The sequence below is a fragment of the Rhinoderma darwinii genome, chromosome 3, assembly GCF_050947455.1.
Source record: "Rhinoderma darwinii isolate aRhiDar2 chromosome 3, aRhiDar2.hap1, whole genome shotgun sequence".
Classification (NCBI taxonomy): Eukaryota; Metazoa; Chordata; class Amphibia; order Anura; family Rhinodermatidae; genus Rhinoderma; species Rhinoderma darwinii.
In genome coordinates, this window is record NC_134689.1 from 291,369,762 (window position 1) to 291,381,011 (window position 11,250).

Consider the following 11,250-nt stretch of genomic DNA (forward strand, 5'->3'; position numbering starts at 1 on the left):
TACCCCAAAAAATAGCTGAAACGTAAAAAAGCTTATTTTTTTACTATTATATTCAAACTTTATGAATAAAAATTCTAAAATAGCAAAATAGGTGTGCATAAAAACGAAACCTGCATTGTCTACGGAAAAAACGTCGCAAAAATCACGTCGGTTTTATTTTTTTTTAATAAAAATGTGTGTTTGGTGCAACTTTGTAATTACGTTTTATTAAAAAATATTTTCGCTTTTTGAGATACAGCTGCTTTGTATCCTGTATCCGTCAGGTCAGCAGGACTGACGGGATCAGTGAAACGGGCCCTGCGCTAAATTATAATCTTAGATGTGATAGATTTGAGGTGGATCCTGCGTGTCACTGATCCTGTCAGTCCTGCTGACCTGACGGATACAGGATACAAAGCAGCTGTATCTCAAAAAGTGAAAATATTTTTTCATAAAATCAATCAATCACACTGATACACACACATACTATATATATATATATATATATATATATAAAGTTTTTAAATGTGTACATAACCTTGTGGCACTATATACAAGGGGGAGCGCTGTGAGGTACTATATACAAGGGGGAGCGCTGTGTGCCACTATATACAAGGGGAGCGCTGTGTGCCACTATATACAAGGGGGAGCGCTGTGTGCCACTATATACAAGGGGGAGCGCTGTGTGCCACTATATACAAGGGGGAGTGCTGTGTGGCACTATATACAAGGGGGGCTGTGTAGTGGTATCCACAGTGGTATGTGTGTGGCGCTCTTTATAAGGGGGGCTTTTTGGTGCTATTTACAAGAGGGGGAGGGCTGTGTGGCGCTCTCTACAGGGGGGCTGTATGGCACTATCTATAGGGGGCTGTGTGTAACGCTCTCTACGGGGGGGGGGGGGGGGGGGTGATATATAGAGGGGGCTGTGTATGGCGATATCTATGGGGGTGTGTAATATCTACAGGGGCTGTGTGTGGCACTATGTACAGGGGGCTGTGTGTGGCACTATGTACAGGGGGCTGTGTGTATGTGGTGTTTTACAGTGTGTGGTATTATTATATTCAGGCACGCAGTGTTTGGTGCTATTATATTTAGGGGCACAGTATGTGGCACCATAATAACTTTATTTTCGTTTATAGGTGTGGAAATGTTGGAAAAGTGAGGAGACGTCTGAATGGCAAATTCTGCAGAAATGAGTCATGGCCGGGAGAAGTCGTCATGTGCTCTGGACCGGATGGAGAAGAAAAGAGGAAAAAAACTACTAGAATCTGAGACGTCGTCACCTGTGAGTCACTAGATTTATAGAGAATCTGTCACCTCTCCTGACATGTTTATTATAGGAAATCCTTGTATTTCACAAAAAGTCTTTCTGCAGTCCAGGACTGATAGACAATTCCCCTTGTCAGGAGGACGTGTCCCTGCACAGTGTGATCCTGTCATTATGTAGGGACACCGCGCTGTGACAAGGGAAATCGTAACACTGTTAATGCTTGCCCAAAAAGGTAGTGTTAAAAATAGTTACGACGCGGCAGGGCGGCGGTGAGGAAGGGGGGCCCAAGTTTGGATAACAGCCCAGGGCCCATGGTCTACTTAATCCGCCACTGCTACTGTCTATAGGCATCTCATTTATTCAGAGAAAGAGAAGTGCTAGGGATGGTGATAACGGGATGTCCATGTTACAAAGCTTGGAAAGCAGTTGGAAAATCAAGGACCATAGGAGTGAGACAAGGGCAGGACCATAATATATGGATGAGAGTGCCTCTGTGCCCACAATTCCTCGAGCAGAGACCGGAAAACCCCGGGTACATACGGCTCAATCTATCGGGTGTATAATACCATCTTAGAGCAGTTTTGACAGCAGCTTCATAATGAGATACACATTTAAAAGTAGAAGCAATACATTTCAAAGAGTAAGTCCATTGAGAAACAGCAAAGGTCTGACCTAGATCTCTCTCCCAGGCAAGGAAGGGGGAGGTTTTAACAAACAAGGATTTAGAGCCCAGTACAGAGTAAAGAGGCTTAAGGCGGACTAGGGTATCCGAAGGAGCTGACCATAATTGAAACACCTCCGCATTGGCTGAAAGTACGCTCAGATCCATATTAGATAAGAGATGTCTAAGGCTGGGTTCACACGACCTATTTTCAGACGTAAACGAGGCGTACTATGCCTCGTTTTACGTCTGAAAATAGGGCTACAATACGTCGGCAAACATCCGTCCATTCATTTGGGTTTGCCGACGTACCGTGCCGACGACCTGTCATTTACGCGTCGTCGCTTGACAGCTGTCAAACGACGACGCGTAAAATGACTGCCTCGTCAAAGAAGTGCAGGACACTTCTTTGCAACGTAATTTGAGCCGTTCTTCATTGAAGTCAATGAAGAGCAGCTCAAGATTTACAAGCGTCAAAGACGTCTCGCATAATGCGAGGAGGAGCTTTATTAAGTATTAACTTGAAGTATTACGGTTTTTCCTGCGGCTTCCACGGTGGATACGCTATGTACATTTACGCAGCGTATCCGCCCTGTGTGCAGTTACCCTTGTACTTTTCCTTCTTTATGGATCATGTGTGATTCCAGTATGGTGCATTTCTTTTTTTTAGTCAAGGCCAGTAGTAGATACAAACCAACAATAGGGTTTTAGTCACACACTGTTCTTTTCTTGGACCAAATGGGGTTGGGAACAGCACAGCAATCCCTGTTATTTGATACAAAGTCCATCCCTGTTGGATCAGTTCCAATGCAAAACATCAAATCAGCCAAGAAATGTAAAAATGACCGTTAGCATAACCTTGAAGTGTTTTATTTAGACAAAAGTAATCAAACACCAATAAAGTTATTGGTTTCTAAATTCTGTAAAAAAAACTTAAAGGCTATGCTTGACGCCCATCTCTACATTTCGAAACGGTTATTTTTTGGTCTTTTTTAACTGAATGAAAAAACACCTATAAAAACACCTATGAAAACACTAGTGTTTCTTTAATATGTAAAATTTGTTTTTGGTGGCATTTTTTATTTAGTGTCATTTTGTACATTACTTTTTTGTGGGGGGTTGGAAGTCCTATAGAGCAGTTATCCTTAAACACCGGGTCGCGGACCAATACCGGGCCGCGGTATATGGTATCCGCCCCGGAGGCCTCAGGGAATTTCAGGCGAAAAACCGCACCAAACTGTGGTGCAGTTTTTCGGCCAGGATGTCAGCTGCGGAAATCTGCTGAACAGGCCTCATCCAGGCCGGCCTCTTGGGATGATGTTTCATCACATGAAACTGCCGCTGGTCCCAGTTCCAACTGAATCTGTATCCTTAGGATGCAGATACAGTTGAATTGAATGCTGAAGCGAAAGTGACGGCTCCTTGCCCCAGCATTCACCCTGCCGTGAGTGGCTCGGCGGAGGCAGGCACGATGTTGTGACGTCATTGCGCCTGTCTGCGCCGAGTCACTCATAGCACAGAGTGGAGGAGAAGGATCCTCCACTCATCGTGGGAACGGGGATAGGTAAGCAATTATGTTATTTTTTATTAACCACATATGGGGGCATTATACTGGGTATGGGAGAGGGGCCTGATATGGTGGCAGCTATGGGAGCATTTTAGTGTATGGGGCAGCTAAGGGGGGGCTTACACTGTATGGGAGGCCTTATACTGTATGGGGGGCATTATACTGTGGGGGCAGCTATGAGGAGAATTATGCTATGGGGGGCATTATACTGTGAAAGTGGCATTATACTGTGAGGGGGCAGCTATGTGGAGCATTATACTGTGTGGGAGCAGCTATGGGGAGCATTATAGTATGCAGGCTTTATACTTGCGTAGGGGAAGCAATGGGGAGCATAATACCGTGGGGGGGGGGGGGGGGGGGCAGCTATGGGGAGCATTATAGTATGCAGGCTTTATACTGCGTAGGGGAAGCAATGGGGAGCATAATACCGTGTGGGTGCAGCTATGGGGAGCATTATACTAGGGGGCATTATACTATGTGGGGGCAGCTATGGGGAGCATAATACTGTGTGGGGGGCAGCTATGTGGTGCATTATACTATGGGGCATAATACTGTGAGGGGGCAGCTATGGGGAGCATTATACTATGGGGGCATTATACTGTGTGGGGGAAGCTATAGGGGGCATTATACCGTGGAGGCAGCTATGGGGGCATTATACTGTGGTGGCATCCATGGGTGGTCTTGGGTAGGGGGGCTCAAGCTGAATTCTTACACCAGGGCCCATGAGCCTTTAGCTAGGCCCCTGCTGCTATTTGTTGTGGATTTTACCTCCCATTGAATTCAATGGGGAAAACCTGCAACAAATAAGCAACGTTTACGCAAATACAATTGACTTGCTGCAGAATAAAATTCTGCACCGCAGGTCAATTTCTGAGCGTTTTTTCCACTCAGTATTTACACAGAGTGTGGATGAGACTTGTTTTATCTCATCCATTCTGCTGCTACTGTATTATGCTGTGGATTTTCCACAGCGGAGAAAAGCCACCCAAAAAAAAAAACCGCACATAAATTGACCAGTGGTGCGGTTTCCTCAACGGCAGCATGTCAATTAATACTGCGGAACTGCAGCTCTTCTGTTGCCGGTTTTCCCCATTGAATTCAATGGGGAAAATCCATATCAAAGTGGTGTGTTGTGACATTTGCGTCGGAATCACAGCAATTCCGCCGCAAGAATCACAAGTAAGAAAAAAATAAATAAAGTTATACTTACCCAGAGATCCCTGATTCTTCTCCAGTCCGGCCTCCTAGGAGGACATTTCAGCCCATGTGACTGCTGCAGCCAATCACAGGCTTCAGCGGTCACATGGCCTGCAGCGTCATCCCAGGGGGCCGGACTACGCTGAGAGAAGAGGGAGGAGGTAAGTATGAACTTTTCTTTTTCCGGCGCTGCTTTACGCAGCAGAAATTCTGCCGGAAAAGCGCACCACAATGTGGTGCGATTATTTGGACGGCATTCCCTGTGGTGTTCAGGGTGGATATGCTGCGCAGCTTGACGCAGCTAATCTGCCCTGAACACGCTGTGTGTTTGTACCCTTAAAGGAAGTCTATAATGAGATTTTAGGCTAACAAACGGCTCACACTTCTAGTTAGCGGTAGAGTAAAGGAATAGCTACATACCAGTGTGGAAGATCTTATGGCTTGCATCAGGCTCAAAAAACAACTTTTATACCGCTGCGCGTCGTATGGAAATTAGGTTCGCTGGGCTCCAAGCACTCCACCTTTGCAGTTGAATGATGGCCCTGCTAATCTTCATCGTCATACAAGCAGAGCTGTCAATCATCTGCAAAGGAGTGGGGAGGGGAACGGTTGAAGCTCAAGACGCATGACCATTCCTAGTTCGGCAGACGCTCCAACCTAATTTGCATACGGTGCGGCAAAATAAATGTTATTTTAAACCTGATGCAAGCTCTAAGATCTAAATACATAATTACACCACACAAATATTACACCACTATTCGTATATATATATATATGACACTACTATCTGTATATGGCACCACTACGCATACCCAACACCACTATCCGTATATGGCACCACTACCCGGATATGACACTACTATCTGTATATAGCTTTTGTATACAACTGTATATACACGACTCCACTATCCGCATCTGACACTATTATCCATGCCTTTATTGCTTCAAAGTTAAAAATAGTTACGATCTATGCATTACTGCGGTTTACTGTCAACAAGGTGGGGGCTGACTTGGCTATAGGGCCCATTGAACTCTAGTCACGACCCTGAATCATGTATAAAGAGGGTAACAGAATGATGCTGCAGATACATATTTCCCCGATATTACGTGCGCCTCCAGTTTAACCTGAAGATGATCAGGGTGTGCAGATTTATTTTCAGGTTTAGTTCCAGAAACAAGTGTTTGCACGCCTACCAGGAGAACATAAAAGGATTAATCTTTGTTACTTCAGCAATTGCACATATCGTTTCCTTTATAAAAAGCTGTTTCACAATGGAGCAGGATGACGGCACTGAACTCTGAGCTGAAGATGCAAACGTTAAGGGCCGTCCTTATCCTATTGACTACAGACTGTCCGTTGAATGTTATTCAGGGTAAAGTTGACTAATGTGCTTTGGACTGAAATTGTTTGTTGTCAATGGAGAAATGTCAATATAGTAGTCAGTAGATACAGTAAACAGCTTAGGGTTAGGCTTCATTCACATCTGCGTCAGGGCTCCGTTCAGTCGTTCCGTCTTCGCTTTTCGTCAGGGGAACCTATGAACGGAACCCTGACTGAAACGATGGAACCCTTGCATAACGGACACAAACGGAAACCATTTGCACCGGATCCGTCACCATTGAAAATCAATGGTGATGCAAACGGAAACCTATGGTTTCCATTTGTCTCAGTCAAGATTCCGTTCATGGGTTCCCGTGATGGAAAGCTAAGACGGAACGTGTGAACGGAGCCCTGACGCAGAGGATACACCATATGGACAAAAGTATTGGGACAAACCTCTTATTTATTGAATTCACTCTCATTGCCACAGGTGTATAAAATCAAGTACCTAGTCATGCAGTCGCCTTTACAAAAATTAGTAAAAGAATGGGTTGTTCTAAAGAGCTCATTGAATTCCAGCGTGGTACTAGAATAGGATGCCATCATTGCGATAAGTCAGTTTGTGAAATTTCTTCCCTCCTAGATATTCCATAATCAATTGTGGCATTATTGCAAAGTGGAAGCGTTTAGGAACCACAGTAACTCAGTCACGAAGTGGCAGACCACGTAAAGTTACAGAGCAGGGTTGCCGAGTGCTGAGGCGCATAGTGCATAAAAGTCGCCAACGCTCTGCTGACCCAATAACTGCGGAGTTCCAAATCTCCTCTGGCATTAAAATCTGCACAAAAACTGTGCGCCGGGAGCTTCATGGAATGGGTTTCCATGGGTGAGCAGCTGTATGCCAGCATTACATCAGCAAGCATCGGATGGAGTGGTGTAAAGCAAATTTTTTTTGCCCTTAAATTAAAATTGATCGACATTTCTTTGAGAAGACACTCCAGCCTATTATATCTGGTACGAATAAAACCGATGTCATCCAATTCATGAAACAGAACTATTTACTTGTAAACAATCTGGACTGTGGTAACTGTCATCAACCTCTGCGTTGGATCGCTCGTCGCCAATGTTCTGATGGATATTCTTGGAAGTGCATTTACAAGAACTGTGCGTCATCCTGGGTATCCATCAGGAAGGGCTCTTTCTTTAAAAAGTCGCACATCTCTGAAAAAGTGGCTACACATTACTTACCTCTGGTGTTTGGAAACCTCGGAAAAACAAGTAGCACAATGGACTGGAATATCCAAACGCAGGGTGACATAATCTTCACTTGATCCATGTATTCATCTCATTTTTGTCAAGTGAAGTTTATGTCCTAGGGGGACATAATCTTCACTTGATACGGGTTGTTTTTCAGGGTTTGGCCTAGGCCCCATAATTCCAGTTAAGGGAAATCCTAATGCTTCAGAATACCAGGACATTTTGGACAATTGTAGCTTCCAACTTTGTGGGAACAGTGTGGGGAAGGCCCTTTTCTGTTTCAGCATGACTGTGCCACAGTGCACAAAGCAAGGTCCATAAAGGCATGGTTGGGTGAAATTGGCGTGGAAGAACTTGACTGGTCCGCACAGAGCCCTGAACTCAACTCCATCGAACACCTTTGGGCTGAACTAGAATGGGGATTGCTAGCCAGGCCCTCTCGTCTAACATCAGTGTCTAACCTCACAAATGCTCTTCTGGATGAATTGGCAAAAATTCCCACAGACCCAATCCAAAATCTTCACCATATGAGTGGAAACGGTTTTAGCAGCAAGGACTCTATATTTATGCCTATGGATTTAGAATGTGATATCATAGAAGCACCTGTAGGTGTAATGTCTAGGTGTCCCATTACTTTTGTCCATATAGTCTACATAGATGGCTAACTAAGAACATAACAGAATCCTTTCTCACTGCATTTTTCATAAGGCTGCATTCACACAGCCATAATAGGGCTCCATATAGTTAAAGCCAAAGACAGAGTCGGACCCTATCATGTGTAACCAGGATGCCCTCCCTAGAGCTTTTTTTTTAATGGAAAGGATCTCCTGATTAAGAGATTTAGTTTCGTTTTTTGGCTTAGAATATATGACTTCCAAACAGAGCAGCCTTACTACCATTCACTTCATAGGGGACATGTTATTGGATGTAATGGGGCCCTATAAGCTGGCACACCGATGATCACACTTTCCTGTGATATATCTGCCAGTAGCTAGTGCAGCCATGAGAACAAATTATTTTAGGGGGGCCCATTTTTTATATATATTTGCCCTGGGCCTACCAATGTGTTAAATTAATTATGGCCACTTAATAACCGAATGAACAACTGAAATATTAAAAAAACTATTCTATTTAGAATGAAATTTTGAAGATATCTTGTTTGTGACAAATTAAATGTAAGGAAAATGTCCATTTTTGACGATGACTTTTTGCTATAAGGGTCCCCGCTATATTAAGCTCATTACAGTGTATCCCAGTGGTGGGACCCCCAGCAATCAACTTAAACCTGTAGAACCTGACAAGTCTTCAATTCCCCTGCAGTGCCACCACGGGAGACATGGAGAATTACATGTTGACCATTGTGTAAGGTTTATTCCTAAAGTTACGCCTTTCATTGGCTAATTGGAATTGAGAGTGTTCGTCAGGCATGTTGCCATTGAAATGAACACGCTGCTGGGTCCTCCAGAGACAGAGATGCTATTTGTATTCACTCTGCTTTCTGTTCAATAGACGGCGGTCCAAAATAAGGCCCCCCCCCTATTAACTCAGAGAACTCTAATAGAAAATTTTAATACTAGCAAACCCCTTTCAGATGACCATAGATTTAAAAAAAAAAAAAAAAGTTAATTACAACATTATATAAAATGTATATCAGAGCATGATTGTCCAAAATAAAACTGCAAATCCATGGCTTGTATATTCAATGGGCCCCAAGTGTAAATTATTATTCAGGACTTGTAAAATAAAATGTCATGATTACAATAAGTGCTATAAAACTTTCCTGTACATTTTCCTAACTATTGTTTTGGTACTCCAGGCCACAATAATTTTCAATTGGATTTAAAATTATGTACATAGCAAACTTTACTTAAAGAGGCATTCCACCCATAGATGCTCTGGACAAGTTAATCTGATTTGTCAGAAGAGAACATCAGCGGGGGTCTGAGAAATGTGCAGGGACATGTGCGGGGGTCACTTGCACAGGACATTGGTGGAGATTCAAACTCCTAGATCCCCATTGATGTGTTGTCATCTGTGATTGTTGGCATGTCATAGCATTCTGGTGGACTACCCCTTTAAGGACAGTTCTAAACGCTAGGGTTCAATGGTAACTTAGAATCACATCTAAATGGTATAAGATAGTAGTTGCATGTACTGTGGTACGGTCTCGCATGATGCAAAATGCATCGCAGAAAATCGCATGCCATTTTTTATGCCGTTTTTCCAGTGTGGAGTCTACTTTTAGCAGATCCAAAAATAAAAATGTAATTCTGTAAATGTTGGATTTTATGTGATTGAGATATTATCGTCACGTTAAATTATGTGCACATATACGTTTACATAGGATACCATACATCACAATCATCATGATTTGGGGAAAAGATGGTAGAAGTTTTATAATTGGAAATTACTACGACCTTTCCCCTATAGAGAATAATAGAGGTCGCAGGCAGAGGAACTATAATGTAACTGGGCACTGGGCATCAGGGAAGAGTTGTAAAGTGGTATGCCAGGGGGCACTTACTTACCAGGCTCTGCTAGGATGATCTTGGCACCGCTGCACCTGAAGCAGTGCAGGAATGACTGGGACCTGATGTTACTATTGAGGCAGGACAATGCACAGCCCAGTTTCGCCACCCCCAGCCAGATCCAGATGTAAGCGGGGGCATTGCTCATGTATATGGCCACACAGTCGCCAGACTTGACCCCAGCATGTTTGCGCAGAGCCCGGGCTGCCTGGTTGCTGAGCCGGTCGATCTCGGAGTAAGTGTACACGTCCTCCTGGTAGAGGATGAACGGCTTGTCCGGAGACTTCTCCACCTGCTCCAGGAAGACGTCCACCACGGTGTGCGCCGGGGTCTTACTGACCTGCTTCTTACTCCTGATGCCATAGCGTACCACGGTGATGAAGTGGGCAATGTCCTGGAAGATGTACGGGAAGATGAAGCTGATGAGCAGGGGGAGAAGCAGCAGCCCGGGGAGGGCAGTGAAGAACACCGTGATCATCGGGACGGGCTCAGTGAGTAAGTGATCCGGAGGACTCTGCTCAAGAGAACATTAACCATTCTGTGCGATCACAGGTGACAGCTCTGTCACTACAGGGGGGGGGGGGGGGAGAAGGGGTGTGGACTTATGCACTGCCCTCCCACCCCACATACAGGTACACTCAGGAGGGGGAGGGGTGTGGACCAGTGCTCTGCCCTATTCCAAACCAGTGCACCAGGTGTGGGAGTGAACAGCCTGCACATTGCTGGTTAATTACAGAGGTGTTATATTATACCCATAATACCTTATTATAGGAAATGCACTGGGCTCCTGCCAGCTGCCTCCATAACTTAGTGTACTGAAGGGTACCCTGAAGAAGAGGCAGTGCCATCACCTTGTTAGGGATCCTTGCACCAGATCAATATTAAAAAACTGCTCCAAACCTAAAACGCAGTAGGAGGTAAATATTCAGTTACGTCTTTTAGCGCATTTTTTGAGGTGGTTGTTGCAGGCAAAAATGCTGTATAAGTGCTGAGCAGACGGAGCCAGGGTTCATATGTTCCAATCAAAATGCGTGTTTTTGCAGCAAATTGCGGACAGGGGTGAGACGCACTGTAAAGCGGTAGTGTAGAAACAGTATATGGGCAGGGGGCAAGGGACGAGACTAAGTGGCAGGGCTCTGTGGGGATGAGGAGAGGGCTGGGGAAATGGAAATTGTCAGGGCTGGAGGGAAGCTAGGGACGACGCAACCTGACATAGGTTCTGTGGAGGGGCAGGGAGGAGACAGATGTGTAGGGGGGGGGGGGCAACAGAAAAAAAAATAATTGCAGAGCACAGTCATTTACTAAGATGCAGTGCTGGCTGCTGCTTGTGTTTTCTGATGGCTCAATATTCTCCCACCGCAGCTGCACACCTGGACGTCATCTTCTCACACACCCACCTCACCTGTGTGGACCACAGACCAGATACCTAACTTAATTCAGACCCCTGACCAAACCGCAAAATTAATTCAG

General features: G+C 44.7%; 1 protein-coding gene across 1 annotated transcript in view; it reads right to left on the reverse strand.

Moving 5' to 3' along the window:
* Nucleotides 1-10,326, reverse strand: part of SLC27A2 (solute carrier family 27 member 2) — a 73,845-nt gene extending 63,519 nt beyond the window's left edge. Inside the window, exon 1 of the mRNA XM_075858059.1 lies at nt 9,781-10,326. Within this exon, the coding sequence (XP_075714174.1) occupies nt 9,781-10,258 (478 nt within the window). The 5' untranslated portion in view covers nt 10,259-10,326. The remainder of the gene's footprint in view (nt 1-9,780) is intronic.
* Between the last annotated feature and the right edge of the window lie 924 nt (nt 10,327-11,250).